The sequence below is a fragment of the Anabrus simplex genome, chromosome 4 (genome assembly GCF_040414725.1).
Source record: "Anabrus simplex isolate iqAnaSimp1 chromosome 4, ASM4041472v1, whole genome shotgun sequence".
NCBI classification, from domain to species: domain Eukaryota; kingdom Metazoa; phylum Arthropoda; class Insecta; order Orthoptera; family Tettigoniidae; genus Anabrus; species Anabrus simplex.
This window is the reverse complement of record NC_090268.1, coordinates 83,604,585-83,625,290: the sequence shown is the minus strand read 5'-3', so window position 1 is coordinate 83,625,290 and position 20,706 is coordinate 83,604,585. Positions and strand designations below refer to the sequence as shown.

The 20,706-nt window shown below is 38.4% G+C and overlaps 1 protein-coding gene across 3 annotated transcripts in view; it reads left to right on the top strand.

The window, feature by feature from the left end:
- Positions 1-20,706, top strand: part of LOC136872427 (E3 ubiquitin-protein ligase MIB1) — a 381,779-nt gene that overhangs the window by 30,240 nt on the left and 330,833 nt on the right. For all 3 annotated transcript variants that reach the window (XM_067146242.2, XM_067146243.2, XM_067146245.2), the window contains exon 9: positions 5,980-6,221. In XM_067146242.2, coding sequence (XP_067002343.1) covers positions 5,980-6,221 — 242 coding nt within the window. The remainder of the gene's footprint in view (positions 1-5,979; positions 6,222-20,706) is intronic.

Below are 20,706 nucleotides of genomic sequence, written 5' to 3'. Positions count from 1 at the left end.
TGGTGAAAGTTGATTCTGTTATTATGAACCAGAAACAAAACGACAGAGCATGGAATGACACCATTGGAAATTGCCAACCAAAAAATACATTATAACAATACATTTTGCTGGTAAAACTATGGGCATTATCTCCTGGGATGCAGAAGAGTGCATTCGATATGTTCTAAATTTCCTGTATATTGGAAAACCATAGATGTTCATTATTATGTCCACTTCACAAGCTCTGTTGTGCATTTCGCAATAAAATGCCCCGCAAAGATGATCCATCAGCCTTCAGCGTGATAATGCATGCCTTGATTGCTCAGTTCACAAAGAACATTGGGAAAAGAACGGGGGAATTTCTGCCGCAACCTGTCTACAGTCTCAACATGGCACCCTCTATCATCCTTTCAGCTTTTGTACAAAACAGATGCTGTGAGATGGAGGGTATATAGAAAAGAATATGGTAGAAGTCCGCTATACCGAGTACGGCATATAACGAGAACCCCGTTACAACACCATTTTTTATCTGTCCCTTCAAAATTCCTATATATAACTGTGTATTATCCTTCGGTTACAGCGAGAGCCCTATCACTGACGCATCCATTATTACGAGTGATGAAGCGTGCACGATTTTTTCCTTTCCCAATATTTGTGCACGCAGTCGTTACATTATATACATTCGGAGGCGATATCGGAGTCGATTAGTAATACCCGTTGACTGCTATTCCATGAAGAAAATTAGAAATGAAAGAGGAGAACGGGTTTTCATAACAAATACGTAAATAACACGGTCGGTAGCAGTTGTTAAAGTACAAGTATGAAGGATGAGTTCTCCACCTAATCAATACTTTATTTTACAGTGGAACCTCAATTATCCGTTCCCGGAAAATACGTTTTCCCGGAAGATGCATTCAAATTACGTGGTCCCGCGAGCATCATAATTAAATCACGTTGAAAAAGTCCCGCATTATCCGTTCCTCGAAGAAACGATTTCCCGGATCAACCGTCCAGAAATCCCAGTCCCATCAACGCTAAATCCTCGATCAATCGTTTTTTAATAAACTGTATCTCACGAAAGGACGGCTATGGCATATTTATGGATCTTGGCGTTAACGCCCTGTCACTGCGATAATTAAAGCAAGTACTGTACCGGTACTGGAAAACCGATCGGCGGTGAACTTGCATAAGGGACCATCTTAGCATCGCATTCGGGTGGTATTGTTTAGAGAATCTCGGAAAATCATAAAGCAGAGAGTGGCCACAACAATCGCAAGGAGACACGGTGCATTTCGACAGCTCTGCTTGAAGACGGAACGAGTTTCGTCAAATGTTCGCACTTATAAAACGTCCATATTATGTCCAGGGTTAGATGTTTATATTTTTACATTTTTTCGATCGTACTGACGAAGAGATTTTCGGCACTTTGCTCAGGGCACTGCAGAGTAACTGGGCTTTCAGACAGGAATCGAAACTGTTCCTTCTTAACACAAATTCAGTATTTTTGATATTATCGTACATGATTATGTTAGCGAGACCAAAACAGATGTTGCACCTTACATTTAAAAAAAAGAAAGCCATGGGAGGTCTTGGAATTGCTTATTACTGTTTAGGCCCTAATGTAAAACTGAGAATTTTATGTTTTTGTGTTAAAATACCAAAAACCGCAGTCGTTTTATTTGCGCACGTTACATTTTAAATGGTTGGTATTATTTCAAACTCGTACTGAATGTGCAGCGAGCGCGCTTTCCAGATGACCTCAAGGTCACGAATAACCGTAATTTCTGAAGTTTTGATATTTCTTTTATCTTCCCAATTTGATTGGATTTGTGATGCGCAGAATTGAATATAATGCATTCGAAAACTTTTAAGAATCGATACTAACATTCGAAACCATGGTTTTGAGTTCAACATAACCTTTAAAAGTCGATGTAGGCCTAATTTGCGCGGTACGAGATTTCCAGAAACTGACTACGAACAGTATACCAAAGACCAAATTACAATGAAAGATTAAGAAATGAACGGATTTTGCCATCATTTTGGGCGCTTTTGTATCGAATGTGCTTTATTTTATTAGACGAGAGAATTATAAACTACTTGTGGTCGATTGTCGTTTGGCTTGGCGTTTTTAGATTTTTCGAAGAGTTTGGCTAGCCTAATCAAAGTTGCTGAACTGAAAGAAGTTTACACAGGAAACTGACGAAGATTCCCCTGTAAAATTGAATATAAAGTATCGAGATTTTGAACTCGCGTACCGGTAATAAATGCGGTTTCGCGGTCTAACATTTCCCTCTCTCATCCAGAGGGCGCGGGTTCGATTGCGACCAGGTCAGACAATGTTACCTGGATATAAGTCTGGTTCCAGGTCCACTCAGCCTACGTGATTACCTTTAATTGTGGAGCTTTCTAATGGTGAGATGGTGACCCCGATCTACAGAGCCAGGAGTATCGGCCGAGAGGATTCGTCGCACTGACCATGCGCACCTCATAATCTGCAGGCCTTTGGGTTGAGCAGCGGTCGCTTGGCAGACAAAGTCCCACTTGGGCTGTAGTTTGGTTTGGTTTAGGAGTTTTTGTAAGATTATAGTTATACATTTTTCATTTTTGTGATGTTTAGCCAAATTGTTGATGGTTTTCATTCATTCCCGGATTTTCCGTTTTCCCGTGTTTTACGTTTTATTTTCATGGTCCCTCGAAAAACGTAGAATCGAGGTTTCACTGTACATTGTGTGAATATTATTTACATAAAAACAGTACCGGTTTCGACCCGTAAATAGGTCATCTTCAGCTGCTAGAGAACCTACCTAATAGCGACTGTACAGAATAAATACTACTAAAATTAAAATTAAACAAGAATGCCATTAAATAAACATGATACCACTATTCTAAAATTACTTAATGTTAAGATATATACATATGGTACAGTTTTGGGGTTAAGGGGGTTATTTTCAAATACTACATTTACTGAGGCTGGAATCGGATACAGTTCTTAGAGTTAATCAAGATTCACTGATATTCAGATGTCAAGTTATCTGTGTTAAATGCCACTATTATGTCCAACGGTTTATGAGATCTTTGAAGTGCATTGTTGTGCCGAAAATATTACGGGGGTGTCGTGTTCCCTAGAATAAGAGATTCAGCAACCAGTTCACGGACACATAGCTTATACTCAGTCTATATCACTGCTGAAAAATATGTTAGTGAGTGCCACTATTCTAAAAAATACTTTATATTAAGATATATACATATGTTACAGTTCATCATCATCATCGGTTTGCCCTTCCAGCGAGCCGGGTAGGGTGTTTGAAAACGAGCGTCTTCCAAAGTTGCCTATTCAAAAACATTTCGTTGTTACAGTTATGGGGTTGAAGGGTTTTACACTGGCCCCATGATTACCACATATTACAAAAGTTCCGTTTGCTGAGGTTGAAATTGGATACAATTCTTAGGGTTTATGGAGAATCATTGACATACTGGTGTCAGGCTCAGATACCCAATGTTAAATGCCAGTACCATGTCCAACGGTTATTCAAAGTGCATTGTTGGGCCGCAAATATGCGGGGACGTCGTGTTCATTAGAATAAGAGGTTTAATAACCTGTTTACAGATACATAGCTCTTACTCAGTCTATATCAATGATAAAAAACAGGCTAGTTTATATTAGACTTCCTTATTGAGGTTTACGTTGCTGTGCGTGACGTATTGAAATCAGTGGAAGCTAGTTGTGGGTGCTCCTCTCTTCATACTTGTGTTCCCTCATGTAGTTTTTAAAAAATGTGTGAGCTGGATATGTCCTTGAGCATGGTTAGGAGCGTGCTGCACATTGTTGCGTGTATGTCGTGTTGTTAACTCGTTAGAAATAAAGGCTAAGTAAGCAATTGCTTAATTTTAATACTCTGCACTGAAATTAAGTAAGAATGCAATACACCTCAAGATATGGCAGAGCGCATCACTGATTTCAGAGAACTGGTGAAATTTTGGAGAGGCTATTCCCATGTAAATTTATAGCGAGAATGTTATCATTTCTCTACTGGAGCTTGGAATATGTTTTCATGATACATATAGTATAGTTAAGTCAGGTTAGGTGAAGCTGTCTGAATAAGAAAACTGAAACATTTGCCACAAGATCTCATCATCAAACCATATAGTTTTCTCGCCATGTACACTTGCGAGCTCCCTTGTCGACATTCAAAGGTGATGTTGGAGTTGATTAGTAATACCTGTCGACTGCTGTTCTCTAAAAGAAAATTCGAAGTGAAAGAGGATAACAGGTTTTTGTAATAAATACGTAAATGATGGGGCCGATAGCAGTTGTTAACTGGTTAGAAATAAAAGCTGAAGTAAATGATCGCTTAATTTTAATGTTATATATTGAAATTAAGTAAGAATGTGATACACGTCAAGATATGGCAGAGTACATCACTGATTTCAGAGGATAGTTTATATTTTTCTCCCATCTAGTTAAATTTCGGAAAGGCTATTCCCATGTAAATTTGTAACAAGGAGGTTATCATTTCTCTACGTGAGCTTCAAATATATTTTCATGATCCATATACGAAATTTAAAAAACATTGTTAGAACAGGTGAAAACATATAGTGGGTGTATTGAGCAACAGCTGCACAGAACACTAATGGTGTATCAATTATCTATGACTTCCATGGGTTTTAAGAAACCACTGGCTTGTCAGTTTTCTGTGCTAAATGTAGACTCCTTATAAATGATCATATGATCTCTATCACAGTCTTCAATTCAACTCAGAGAAGCATGTCATTAGGCAGAGCCTATTTATAATAGCCTTGTAGGCTCCAAGGCTGACAGCATGTAATTATTTGCAGATTGGGGGACAGTGGGTTTGAACCCCACTATTGGCAGCTTTGAAGATGGTTTTTCTTATTTTACCCACTTTCACACCAGGCAAATGCCGGGATTTGGGCTTAATTAAGGCCGCAGCCACTTCCATTTCAATGCTAACCCTGTCTTATTCCATCATCGCTATAAACCTGTCTGTGTCTGTGCAACGTAAAAAAGAAAAGAATGAAGTTCCATTGTTTGCTGCATCCCTTATGAGGTTAGGAAATAACAAGATTGCCAGATGGGAGGAGGAACTGGGATTTAAGAAAGAGCCCATTGTATGAAGATGCAATACGTAAATATGTAGTGTATGCAGCTTTCTCTGTTTTCTTCATTTTCCTCTGTCCACATTCCCCGGTCATTACGTTTATCCTCTGAACATGTTCCAAACCTTCCTCTCAATTGATATCCTACATTTGATGTATATTCTTACACTAGTTTCAATTACATATTTATTTTATATTCACAGCAAGAGATTTTAACATAATATTGAGGAATAATTTGTACCTCAACAAAAATCGACTGTAAGCAGTATTCAAAGCATATGGTTTCTTCACAACAATCATAATTTGCTGTATATTAGTGAATATTCACAAGCACTTACCATAAATTCCATGTTGAACAAGGGAGACGTTTAAAACTTGTGTCTTTGATCAGTGGTCCTAGCAGCGTAACTGATAACTATATAAACTTACCGCACTTCTTGTTTCTCATTTCCAAACCATGTATCATAATGTAAGCAATGGTTTGTACTAAACCCAACAAATGTTTATAGCTTCTACATTATCCATTTTTGACCTACAGCAATCCTAGTGTTTATGTCCAACATCTAAGCTATCTGTATATATATTATAAAAAGTATCAATACCTGTACTTCATTTCCATTTCATTGCTAACCCTGTCTTATTTCATAATCGCTATAAACTTGTCTGTGTCTGTTGAACGTAAAAAAGAAAGGAGTGAAGTTTCATTGTGTGCTGCATCCCTTGTGAGGTTTGAAAATAACAAGATTGCCAGATGGGAGTTGAGAAGATGTAGGTGTGTTAGGAGGTTCAAACCCTGTGCAGCAGAATATAATTTTCTTTAGCAGATATCTGTATAGTCCGTTCGGTATTCATGTTTCACTAATTGTTTGTTTCACGTTCCAGAGAGGCTGAGTGCTCTGTTAAAGAAGCTATTTGAAACACACGTGTCTGGAGATGTTAATGAAGAATTGGTAAAAACAGCTGCTAATGGTGATGCTCAAAAATGTGAAGAATCTCTGAAACGAACAGATGCTGATGTCAATGGTGTATTTGCTGGCCACACGGCCTTACAAGCTGCTAGCCAGAATGGTCATTTGGAAGTCATTAAGATTTTATTGAGACACAAAGCTGATGTGGAAATTGAGGTAGGATAGTATTATCATATATTCCTTTATGAAATGCTTTCTGAATTTATTATTATTATTATTATTATTATTATTATTATTATTATTATTATTATTATTATTATTATTATCATCATCAATATAAGATCATATTTTGTAATGCATGACATTTCCACCTGTAGATTTGTCACACTAATATACTGAGTAAATCAGCTGCATCTGTTATGCAACCCACAGTTTGTAACTTAATATGAAAACATCTCCCCTGTCTTCTGATAATTTCTTATGTAGGTATGTGGCTGAGAATACATATACTTGTGGCTGAAAAATTATTAGTAAGGAGGTAATAAATAATGAACACACAGGACTGTGCTGCTCTTGTAAAATGAACACTTCATGTTGGTCAGAAACTGAAATGTTATGCTATAAAGTCAGTTGCAACAGACTTCTCCATTGCAGCAGCTGTTGTTAAAGATGAACGGTGTGTTGTGTGTTGGGAGGTTCAAACCCTGTGCAGCAGAATATTTTTATGCATTTATTTCAGTCTCACGTGAGCTGCAGTGGTGAAGACCAGCAGTTATTATGATCACATTAGTTACACACAATTTCCTGTGATGTAATACGAGGGTGAATGAAAAAGTAAGTTACACTTCCAAGCTATGGCCATTTAAGCCCAGTTCACACTATATGTTACATGTAACTATTCTCATGTTTAGACCTGTATTGAAATTTGCTATAATTTGCATACAATTATTATTATTTTTTTTTTTTTTTTCCCTATTGCACCTATTCAATACAATTGAATCGTTCGTTGTTGAAAGGCACTAAGTCCACATTTTTGACAAATTCGTTTTACAGCGATTTTGTATTCTAAGAAGCGAGATGCATGTTTCGGTGTTGAAAGGAACCATTTCCTGGCAGCGCTTGTGCCATTACCACAGCTGTCAGGTTAGTTATTCCGTGCTGAAAGGAACTTAGTCCTGCAGTTAGTGCGTTTCAACACGGAATGTCTACCAGCGCCAACCGACCTGTGCAGAGAGCGCTGCTGTGTCTCGCATGTCAAGATTGGTGCGCTTGTTTCAATGTTTACAAAGATGTTGAATGTTGTCATTGACAATATATTCTACGTGGTTGTTGTGGTCTGCATATTATTAATCTTCTTCTTGTTGTGTTCATGCATATTGTTCCGAGGTATCTGTGAAACAGCAGAGGTGAAAGAAGGTGCGGGGGTGAACGGGTCTCAAAATGCGAAATTAAAGTTAAGATAAAATTTAACAAGGTTATATTTTCTTTGAAAGATCAAGAAATAACAAATAGAACAGGTACTCAGTAGCCGAAACACAATTTGAAAATGTACAATTACAAAGATTACAGGATTTGGGCTCCGAGAGCCAGACTCATAGTTCTTGAGCAATAAGCTCAACCTTATGGTATACAAGATTCAACCAAGGGGCAGTAGACCCCAATCATGCCCAGGAGCATTTACTCCTCTTTACACGGCAAAGCCTCCTCGAGGCATACAACAACTCAATTTTCAATAAAGAGCAACCCGCTCTCAAAATTTAAGCCTATCCAACGCCACACCAAATTCTACTTTCAAGCTGTCCTCCACGGACACAGACACAGGGGTAAAAAGATACCCAACCTACAGAGGCCTATTAAGTGAAGAAACAGAAATATTACATGGCCTCGACAATACCAAATTGAGAGGAGGCGAAGCTGCACTCCTAATACATTTTGTTTAAAACCTACTTGGCACTAGGCCGTTAATGCAAGGGCTAATCCCATCCTAAAGAGGTGACTTATATAAGAGAAACAATTTACGTTACATTAGAAGGGAAGAAACGGTTGTGAAAAATAAGTTCACCTCAATGCAATGTGAGTGGGAGCTCGAGAGGGTTAAGCACTCTCTATCCCAATATGTAGAAAGAATTGACACCAAGTGTCTTTACATTTTTAAAAGGAAGTTACATGGAAAAGGCTTCGGACCTGCCCCGAGAGTTAAACTGCTGAGCTAGCAAGAAATGAAGTTATTAAAAGGCCATTACCTTATGGATGAACTGCTGCCCGAAGAAAGAGGCGCTTCCCGCCCCCTGCTACGTACTTTACACACTGAAAGATGTTACTGAAGTGGCGCGGAGACCCGAAAATCAGCAGTTTATATACTCTCGCGGAAAGTTCGAGGCGTTTCAAGAATGAGAACACCCTCCCGCAAGAACTTTATTGGCTAGGGTTAAGCAGCATATCCCCGCTGAGGAAGATACACCTGATTGGTCATAAATTAATTAAAGAAATTTGGGATTGGCTAAATTCAAAACAAGGGGAAAGAAAGGGTTATAACAGCCAACTTAAACAATAACAGAAAGAAATTTAACAAGGAACAAACTTTTGAAATAAAAATTTCTCCAAAAAACAGTTCTTTCACTTCGCACTAGGGCGCACCATTGTAGTTCTTCAGTAGTGTCCTCTAGAAGAGAATGTTCACACTTCTTACTACAGGCAAAACAAAAATACATCGAAAACAACCCAGTTCAGAAACTTCAAAATTTCCAAGTAGTGACATCTTCTGAGAAACTTGAAAATTAACACATTAGATAAAGTTCAGACTTCCTCCAGTAGGGGAGTTCCACCTGGCGCAAGGTTTGAATTAGCGACATGGGGGTGTACCACCCGGTACACATATTATTAATCTTCTTCTTGTTGTGTTCTTAAAGATATTTTCATCATGGACGACGAATTTATGGCAGGAAAGAAAAGTAAACGCAACAAAGAAAATTATGCCAGGAATAAAATAAAGTGATATGCATTCATTAGTTTACACGGAGTAACACAGAAGCGTTTATTCAGGATTGCTAAGCTGTTTGCGAAAGGTGAAAGCCCAGTGGACAAGAGAGGATTCAGTAAGAAGACGCATGCTATGTCACATGAAATCTGCACAGAAATTCGGGACCACATTATCAAGTTTCCAGTCAAATCTTCTCATTATGGGGGTAACAAAGTAAACTATTTGGATGCAAGACTGAACTTTAAAAAAAGGCATGATTTATTTTGTGAGGAACATCCTAATCTTGAAGTAAAATATACATTTTATGTTGATTATATCAATAAGAACTTTGTCTAACGATTCGGTAGACCCCAAATAGATGTGTGCAGTATCTGCGAAGAACTTCAAGTCAAAATGAAGTCTCCGCACTTATCACAAAATGTTAAATTACCAGCAGCAAGTGAGCTAAATATTCACAAGCGCAGAAGTCAGTCTTCAAAAAAAGGGATAGTCACAGAATAACAAGGTACAGTTGGGATGGCCAGTATAGAACATTGATTGACTACGTAATCACAAATAAAGATGGTGGCAGGTACATCACAGATGTAAAGGTCATCCCTAGTGAAAGCATGGACAGTGACCACAGATTGTTGGTAGTAGACTTCAAACATAAGACAAATGAAATGCAGAAACTTATTACGAAAAAACCAACGATTAAAACTTGGAAGTTGCAAGAAGTCCAAATAAAGGAAGAATACAAACTAAGGATTCAACAGAGTTTGCCGAAGTGTGAAGTAACCAGCGTTAATGAAGAATGGAAGGCCTTCAAAGACACCTTTGTGGGAGAAGCCAAAAACCTGTGTGGAGTTACAAGTTCTATCAAAAGAAAAAAGGAGACACCATGGTGGAATGATAGAGTGAAAACAGCAGTGAAAGAAAGAAACCAAATAAAGAAGGCACTGGACAAGGAGAAACAAAAACAGGGACAAGAACGAAATGAACAAGAAATACAAAGACTTCAAGGAGTATACAGGAACAAGAAACTTGCTGTAAAGAACATTGTAAGGGAAGAAAAAGAGAAGAAATGGAATGAGTTTGCAGACAAACTGGAAGAGGACAGTAGAGGAAATACGAAATTGCTATACAGATTAGCGAAAAACAAGCGAAGGAATCAAGAGACCATAAAAGCAATAGAACGTGATGATGGAACTCTGGCACAAGAAGAGGGAGAAATTAAACAAGAACTCAAGATCTATTTCGAAAAGTTGCTGAATGGAGATACAGAAAACATAACAACAACGGATAGAGGAGAGCCAAGTCGAGGAACCACAACTGAACCACCAATTACATGGCTTGAGGTTGAAAATGCGCTCAAGAGCATGAAGAAAGGAAAGGCAGTGGGCGTAGATGAACTAAGTGCAGATATGCTGAAAGCAGCGGGAGTTCCAGGAATCCAATGGCTCTATAGACTGCTCAACAAGATATGGGAGGAAAATACTATTCCTGAGGACTGGAAGATGGGCATCATTGTACCTCTGTTCAAGAAAGGAAGCCGACGAAAATGTACTAATTACCGTGGTATCACACTACTGTCTCTTGTCCTGAAAATATTGGAAAAAATAATAGAGACCAGAATCAGAGATATTGTTGAACCAATTTTGGAAGAAGAGCAGTATGGTTTCAGACCAGGAAGGTCAACTACAGACCTTATATTTGCAATTAGGATGCTAATGGAAAAATACTGGGAGAAGAACAAGCCTTTATTCCTAATATTGTTGGACATTGAGAAAGCATACGATAGTGTACCAAGGGAAAGAATTTGGCAATCCATGAAAGAACTTCAAGTGCGAGATAGCCTCATAGACAAAGTGAAAATGTTGTATAGTGGGAACAGAAGCTGTATTCGAGTAGGATATGGTTTGTCGGACTGGTTTGAAACAAAGAGAGGAGTGCAGCAGGGCAGCTCATTGTCACCACTTCTATTTATTATTGTAATGGATGTAGTAATGAAATCTATTAAAAGGAAAGAACATGGAGATATCAAAGCCTTCACATTTGCAGATGATGTTGCGATCTGGAGTGACTCAGAAGATGAATTGGGAGAGAGAATACAAAGCTGGAATGAGGAGTTTAAGAAATATGGTTTAAACGTCAGCAAGACCAAGACGGTGGTGATGAAAGTGTATGGGGAAGGAGCAGAACCAATAGTCATGTTAAATGAAGCTCAACTGGACAGCGTTCCAGTTTTCAAATACTTGGGTAGCGTTATATCAAATGACAACCTAGCAAAACATGAGGTGAACAATCGAATCAATAAGGCAACACAATTCTACCACCAGGTAAGACACCTGCTGTGGGATGAGCAAATACCCATGAAAACAAAAATGACATTGTACAAGTTTTATTATACACCAATTCTTACATACAGTCTCGAAACCACAACACTGACCAATAGAGATAATTCCAAACTTCAGGCAGCTGAAATGAAATTCCTACGCATTATGATCCAGAAAACCAGGAAAGACAAGATTAGGAATGAGAAAATTAGAGAAGAAGTAGGAATAGACAATTCTCTCCTAAATAAGATTCAGATATCAAGACTGAAGTGGTTTGGTCACATGAAGAGGATGCCAGTAAACAGAACTGCAAGGAAGGAATTTGACAGAAAGGTAGAAGGAAGACGATCCGTGGGAAGGCCACGAAGGAAATGGATAGATTTAGTTAAGAGTGATGTAATGCTGAGAGGTCATGATTGGGACAAGTTGGTGGAGGAAGAATGGTACAAGGACAGGATGAGATGGAGGAGGCTCATATACCACACCCGGGAAACTGGAGATGGTTTAGGATGATGATGATGCAGAAGTCAGAAATTTTACTCTTCTGTGAAATCATGCTCAGAATCCTGCCAGTCTGATGATACAATCTGTGTTGCCTTTGACTACATGCAAAATTTACCTGTACCTCATATACCTGTCAGGAAATATTCTACCTAAGGCAGCTATGGGTACATGTGTTTACAATACACAACTTCCAAGACAATAGTTCCAAAGTAGACATGTATCATGAGGGGCAGGCCAAGAACGGGGCCAATGGAATGTGCACATTCAGACTGGACTATCTCACCAACAAGATTAAACCAGGCACGAAGCAACTTCATTTGTATTCGGATGCGTGTCCAGGCCAAAATAGGAATCATTCATTTATTCGTTTCTGTATGTGCATGGTTGAAGATAAACGATTCGAGGAAATTATTCACCACTTCCCTATTAGAGGCCATTCATTCTTGCCTTGCGATAGGGATTTTGGTGTTTTCAAGAAAGAAATTAAGCGCTGCGACAGAATATACACTCCAAAAGAATACTGTACAATCATTCCTAAGGCAAAAAAAAAAGAATGTTACAATAAAAATGGTCGAAGGAACTGAGATCATTGATGTGGATGCGTGGTGGCCAAGCATTATAGGAAAACAACTCTAAGCGATGAATCAACAGGGAAGGACGTTCCTAGAAGTGCGAAGGTGGTGTTTGCTCCTGTATCGTTTCCCGAGTTCCAATATTCTGCAGATCATCCTGGCAGAGTGATTGCTCGTCCCTTCATTGGGAGCATAGTCTATCACACATTCCATTTGTTTCAGCCTGGGCCAAGAAATGGTCCTCTTATGAATCAGTTGATGAAGGCCTATGAGAAAGGACGAGTACCAATCAAATCAACGAAAAAGGATGATGTCAAGAAGGTTCATCGTTACATTACGACCTCTGAGACGAGTAAAGCATTCTTTGATGAATTACTAGAATGGCCGTGTCAGTGAAAAAGGTTTATCTTTTTTAACAGTATTACTTGTTTTACTAAAATGCTTTTGTTCCTCAATATCTGTGACTACAGTGCAGCTGTTTTATTAATAATGGGTTTATATAAACATACCGCATAACAAAATAATAAACAATTCCATGTGTTTGAAGAAAATAACAGTTACCGTATTCAGTTTGTTACCTTTCATTTTCATGCTTGCATATACATGTATTCCTTTTGAAATAAAGGAAATAAACCAAGAACGTAAATGTTATTGCTCGCTTACAGGTTCTGCTCGTTCCGTGTTGAAAGGAACTAAGTCCAGTTACGTATTTTGTCAGTAAAAGTGTTAGTAGCATACGGAAAAATACAATTTTTACTTTATTATAACGGTGTGTGTGTGCACTTTACATTGTACAAACAATCATATCTCATATTACAACACAAGAGCGGAAAAATAGTTTTTTCTGTGTTTATCTCAAAACTTTAACAATCGGACATAGTGCCTTTCAACAACGAGCTATTCAATTGATTTTGTGTTGTTAGAAATTCATTTTACTACAACATTACTTTAAAAGGGAAACCGAGCGAAACATGTTCCTTTTTATGTAATGTTGTAGGAAAATGAATTTCTAACAACACAAAATCAATTGTATTGAATAGGTGGAACAGAAAAATTTTAAAAAATACAAATTTGTATGCAAATTATCAAACTATATGCGCCGGGCCATTCCAATCAAGGCTGATCAAAATCACTTATATTAAGTTCAGCGGAATCGTTCTCGCTTCATGTTCCGAGTCGTGCAAGGAAAGATCAACTGACCATCTCATCAGTCTCCATCCGATCTGAGACTGGAACGGCTCGGCTAGGATCATCAATGACCGTCTAGTGGTAATGCATGAAGGGCCAAGGGCGAAGAATCAACAGGATGCCGCTCCTCACTTTTGCTATAACCATGGACAACGAAAGATTAACTGAGTGCATGCGTATCAAAAGCTGTATGATTTATCGCACAAAAATACAGCAAGGTTTTCAGCCGGCGTGATGCATTCTGGGAACAAAGTATTCATCTGTTGAATATCTGCTTCAATGAACCCCAACAATCATAATGGGATATACGGAAGAACCGGTAGAATTTTGATTCATTGTCAACTAACTCTGGGTCTGACTCGTTGGCTGAATGGTCAGCGTACTGGCCTTCAGTTCAGAGGGTCCCGGGTTCGACACGCACCAGGCCTCTCCAGAGGCCAATATGCCATTATTATTATAACTAACTCTGGAAGTAAGGTGAAAATTTCTCCTCCTTTTTGCTTTGTCAGCATTTGATGCACCCTGAACCTCCGACTAGGCCTTTTCTCCTCTTTTTCGTCCAAAATCAAGACAATTTCAATTAATGATTCGATTGAAAAAGGCATTTTAATTTTTGACACTACTGTTTACTAGCGGACCTACTGGGATAGACTGAACAGAACCGACTCTGCTGTGGCCCTGTCAACACAGTACTCGTTACAGGCACCACGAAAGTGACTTTAATGCACTGTGGGTCATATGAAATTCCTTTTGTGTCTAGCCAGTTCTGTATGTTTCCCTTTTTCCAAAACTTGTTTGGAATTCTCTCGATTTTAACAAAGTAGTAGCGATCATTTTCTAAAACAATCACAGCATTGATTTGAGACTGGAACGGCTTGGCTAGTATCATCAATGACCGTCTAGTGATAACGTGTGAAGGGCCAAGGGCGAAGAATCAACAGGATGCCGCTCCTCACTTTTGCTGTAACCATGGACGACGAAAGATTAACTGCATGCATATCAAAAGCTGTATGATTTATCGCACAAAAATACAGCAAAGTTTTCAGCCGGCGTGATGCATTCTAGGAACAAAGTATTCATCTGTTGAATATCTGCTTCAATGAACCTCAACAATCATAATGCAACATACGGAAGAACCGGTAGGTTGATTCATCGTCAACTAACTCTGAGTTCGACTTGTTGGCTGAATGGTCAGCGTTCTGGCCTTCGGTTCAGAGGGTCCCGGGTTCGATTCCCGGCCAGGTCGGGTATTTTAACCTTAATTGGTTAATTCCAGTGGTTCGGGGGCTGGGTGTGTGTGGTGTATTCAGCTTTATAAATCATCCTAGGTAGGGTCCTCGTCTTCACAGATGTGCAGGTCACCTAATAGGCCGTCTACGAGAAAAAGACCCGCACCAGACCTCTCCAGAGGCCAATACGACATTATTATTATTATTATTATTATTATTATTATTATTATTATTATTATTATTATTATAACTAACTAACTCTGGAAGTAAGGTGAAAATTTCTTCTTCTTTTCGCTTTGTCAGCATTTGATGCACCCTGAACCTCCTACTGGGCCTTTTCTCCTTTTTTTCGTCCAAAATCAAGACAATTTCAATTAATGATTCGATTGAAAAAGGCATTTTAATTTTTGGCACTACTGTTTACTAGCGGACCTACTGGGATAGACTGAACAGAACCGACTCCGCTGCGGCCCTGTCAACACAGTACTCGTTACAGGCACCACGAAAGTGATGTGGTATTAGCACCAGTAGTTCAACTTTAGTGCACTACGGGCCATAGGAAATTCCTTTTGTGTCTAGCCAGTTCTGTATGTTTCCCTTTCTCCAAAACTTGTTTGGAATTCTCTCGATTTTAACAAAGTAGTAGGGAGCATTTTCTAAAACAATCACAGCATTGCTTTCTAGCCGGGGAAGAATGTCAGCAAACCATTTCTCGAATATGTTTTCATCCATATCCTCATGATAATCCTTGGTATACTTAGACTTAAACAATAACACACTCGCCACTCCACAAAAGCGTTTTCATTTCCTATTTGGAGCACAATAAGCTGTTTAGCCTTGCCAGGGGGAGATTTCAACCGACTCGATAATCCCCTAAGGAATTCATCTTTGCTAGATTTTATAGTATCATCTTTCCATATTTTCGTAGTCTTAGTGTGCCATGCATTAACCTACATATCATCAAGGAAATAAATAGATCTACCGTCTTCACGAAATTTCTTAGTCTGATGTAAATATTTTCGTCTCCACAACACGATTTCATCCTTTTCAGTAAGCACCCACTGGCGATTACGAGACACTGAAGTGAAGTTCATAATTCTCAAAAGTCTGTGAAGAGTTGCACGAGAAAATGTAGGCAATGTATTGTCACTACTAACTGAAGCTAATATTTTAATAAAAGTTGGTATTTCATTTCTTAAAAAGAAGTTGTGACTCTTTTACAGATAACGTCTTTTGTAAAACTGTCGTATTTTTTTCACTTAGCTTTGTCGCTTTACATGTTTTCTTGGGAGTAACCAGTTTCCCATCAACCTTGAGTTATTTCGTAGCACGGTAAATGCTCGCCACTCACGTTACTTCATCCAGAATACTTCCAGGATTTTCTTCACGAAATTTGGAAAACTCATTTAACACACGTCTTCTCATCACTTGTTAGTGGCTTCCCTTTTTTTATGTTTAATCACTGACGAGCCTGGTTCACACTTGATTAATAATTACAGCACTTTCTCACACTCACATACTGGATGGATGTTTGCACATCCAACTAATTAAACGTAGTAAATGATAAACGTTGTGTATTACTTTTATTCACAGTAAACTTAGAACAAGCAAACAGGAAAACTGGACACATGCTTAGGACCAGCAGTCACTGAGCTACGGGCTCAAGGAACAATGTTTGCGAAACGGATCATTCTTTCCTGCAAACTCTTCTGTTAAGTAACTTGCCTCCCTATGTCTGGGAGATGTAATACCGGTATATTTGTACACACGTGTGGGAAGAACAAGGAATACTTGCTGGGCTGAGTGGCTCAGACAGCTGAGACACTGGCTTTCTGACCCTAACTTGGTATGTTCGATCCTGGTTCTGTCTGGTGGTATTTGAAGGTGCTCAGATATATCAGCCTCGTGTCAGTAGATTTACTGGCACATAAAAAAACTCCTGTTGGACTAAATTCTGATGCCTTGGCATCTTTGAAAACCGTGAAAGTAGTTAGTAAACACCACTAACATTGTTATTAATAAGGAATACTCAAATTATATCGCTAATAATGAGGAAGAGCATCACAATTATGTTAGGCTTGTTACATTTCTTCCAAACTTTGTAAGTTGAACAATATTAATTATTGTGCAGATGTTCATGTAGGGATTGCATTACTAAAACCAAACCTTGCAGAGATTGTATACTCTGACTCTCAATCATGTTGAGACAGACTGTAGACACTTAATACCATTGGGGTCGGGAAAGAACAAGAGTTGACCAAGGGAGGTCAGATAGGATAGATAAAAGTGAGGAGCCTGGCAGAAGTAAGTAGAAGCAATGCCACCAGGACTCAGCTAAGGGTCCTGTGGTCATCAACCCAGGGTCCTAAGTTCAGAGCCTCTGGAATTCCTTTTAGTCACTTCTTACGATGGACAGGGATTACCATGGATGTTATTCTACTGCCCTTACCCACAGGGGGTTTACTGCATTGATGGAGTGAATGTATCTCATGGGGACTGTTATTAGTCCCTATTATTCTTACTCCCCGCACTTTCCTTGAAACCCTTCTGAACGAGTCCTAGATGTCTCAGAATGTTCTCTTTTCTTAAGGTCGCACCAGTTCCTAGCTGATACTATAATGAAAGATCTTCTTTGGGGTAATCACATTAAGGAGGTTGTAAATAAGGGTTACAGATCTTGTGATAAGGTTAAGACTGTATTTAGGGGTTGTAGTGAGGATGTAAAGGAGAGGGTATTATAAGTCATTGGTAAAACCCCAATTAGGGTATGGAAACCTTACTAGAATTACTTGATATGAAAACTAAAAAATATCCAAAAGAAAGCAGCATGGTTTGTTCTAGGTAATTTCTGACAAACAAGTATTACAAAATTGTTACAATCTTGGGGCTGTGAAGATTTGGCAGTAAGGGGATGAACTGCTTGTGATAAACATTTTGTTTCAAATTGACAATGAAGAGTGACAAACAGAAAAAAGGAGGTCCACCTATTCAATACCATTTGATTAAATACCAAATATTTTATATATGTTCAAGGTCCACTCAGCCTGTGTGATTACAATTGAGCAGCTATATGACGGTGAGATAGTGGCTCTGGTCTAGAGAGCCAAGAATAACGGCTGTGAAACGTAAAGGATTTCACCTTATTTTCTTGACACGGCATAAACCCGCAAAGCCTATCTTATTTCATATCCCACGTCATTGCATTTTAAGCAATGAGTCGGCGAACGAGGCTTCTCCATCAATTCCGGTCTCTGAACTCCTCTCCTTCTTCACTGCTTTCTAAAGTATGTCCTTGCTGTTCAGTGTCATTCTTCACCATGTCCTTGTACCTGAGTCTTGGTCGCCCTCCTTGTCTTTTGTCTTCAAGTTTTAGATCATACATTTGTTTTGGTAATCTGTTATCTTCCATGGCCTACCGTCTCAGTCGCTGCATTGTTATTCTGTCCTGCAGTCTTACAACTTGAGCCTGGTTGCGATTATCCTCATAGCGGACTCTGTCCCTCCGTATCTCACCGATCATGCTACAGACAAATCTCATTTCTGCGGCCTGGATCCTACGGACATCTTTACTTCTCGTGGTCCATGTTTTGCAACTGTAGGTCAGGATTGGTACATAATAGGCTTCATATATGACTCTCTTACATTTCGTTGGTATTTTCTTGTTCCATATTATGTCTTTAACTATTTTGTAGAAGTTGCTACCTGTTTGAATTCTGTGGGAAATTTCCTTGTTTATAGAACCAGTATCAGACATAACACTTCTAAGATATTTGAATTGTTGGTTCATCTGTAGTTGTTTCCCTTCCATTTCAATGTGTCCCACTGGTTGTCCTTACCTTTTCATGACCATAACCTCACTTTTCTCTTGGCTGAAGATGAGTTCATATTCCTTAGCAGCTTCTGCCCAGGAGTTTAGCCTGTTTGCCCTTGAAGGTCTTCTTTAGGGTCTCCCCACAAGCATATATCATCAGCGAACAAGATAACTTTCATTTTATTACCTCCAATGGTTTGGTGTACTTTTCTCTGAACCTCGTTCATCACAGTGATGAAAGGAAGAGGAGATAAAATACCACCCTGTCTTAACCCAGATTTTATATCAAAGGTTTCAATCATTCCTACAGGTGTTCTGACTTTACTGCAGGTATCTTCATACAAATTCTTGATCGTGAGTATCATGTCATCATGTATTCCAATTTTCTTCAGTGTTTCCCACACTTTCTCTCTGTTCACAACATCAAATTTTTGGTTTGATCAAGACTATGGGCATTTCTGGAAAACATTGGATTTACAGACTCTTTTATGAGATCTGGAAAGAAGAGGGCATACCAGTTGATTGGAAAACAGGCATCATAATTCCAATTTTCAAGAAAGGAGACAGAAAGAAATGTTTCAACTATAGAGGCATCACTTTAACATCTCAAGTTGGTAAACTTTATGAAAGAATTATAGAGCGTAAAATCAGACCCCTTCTTGAAGAGAACCTCTTCAAAGAACAGTGTGGATTCAGGAAGGGGAAATCAACAACAGATTTAATCTTTACCATCTGTCAATTAATGGAAAAATACTACAAACACAACCAAGATTTGTGGTTACCCGAAGAGCCTATATCATGTCTATAATTACAATTTTATTTCAAAAAGTAAAATTTAATTATGAGTAAAAATTACATTTTGTGAAAAGTAGCAATCATGTAATCATTACAAGTAATTCAATTATTGATGAATATTGAATTTTCACGACCACATTGTAATCGAAAGCAACTTTCAACCTATTAGTACGTAACACGACCTAATAGGTTGAAAGTCGCTTTCGAATTCAATTATTACTTTCCAACCCTGCACTTCTTATATTCTGCCGGCCAGCGATTTCCCCCAATAGGACTTAAACCGGCTAAACATGGTGTCAGACTATAAAGATTCAATGCCCACCAAGCGGGTTTTTTTTGCTAAAATGTTTCTATAGATAATTTCCTTTTCTTACATTTCTACAAAATTCTCGAAAATATTGTTGTCATTTCCTACTTGCTATCAAGGAATGGGGTTTAAGTGGAGCTCTACTTCAGACTGTGTTATATTGTTCAAATATATTTAAATTTTAGCTTGGAATACAGAAGTTTAAATTTTTTCAGAAAATACTGCTAGTGCCTTATTAATTGCTATATCTTAGTAGCTTAATAATATTACCTAGTGATAGGAAGGTACCCACCAAAATTCTGAGATTTTCATTTCCTATAGAAACTTGAGTATACATTTTGTTTAGGGGCTCTCTAGCGAAGGTGGTGAAGGTGTGCTCGGTTCACCCTGAAGGTCTGTGGTTTGATTCTCTGTTGGGAAGTCAAAAAATTCAGTAATGAGATGTCTGTAGTGTCATCTGGTCATGAGGTTCACTCAACCTACACCAAAAATTATTATATATCTGGTTAATTCCTTGGGGCAAAGGCAGCCTGACATAGGGCTAACCACTCTATCCCACTAAAGTGGCAAGGTTGCAGATAGTGGAAGCAGTTATCTTCCATTGTTTGAAAGGCCTTCATGGCCTATTTGAAGAGGAGAGAGAGAATTGAATTGAATTTATTGATAATTTACATGCCACTGAGGCTGAAGAGCCCCTGTATGTAGCGTCTTCATATAATACTATACACTTTTATGAACACATGTAACTAAATTTGTATAATATTAAAATATTAAATTAAACTTTAAACTTACAAAATTAAAATACAGGTACTAAATCCAGTGAAATTAAAACATACATTATATAATAAGTAAGAAAGTAAAACATTTAAGCCTATTTATTATTATAGACTACAAGAATCTAAAGCTGAAACAGAGAGTAAAACAATTTTGTAAGAAATATACAAATTTTCGATTGTTAGACACAAGAATGCCTGATCTCAACCCCTTGTGTACTCCTCTA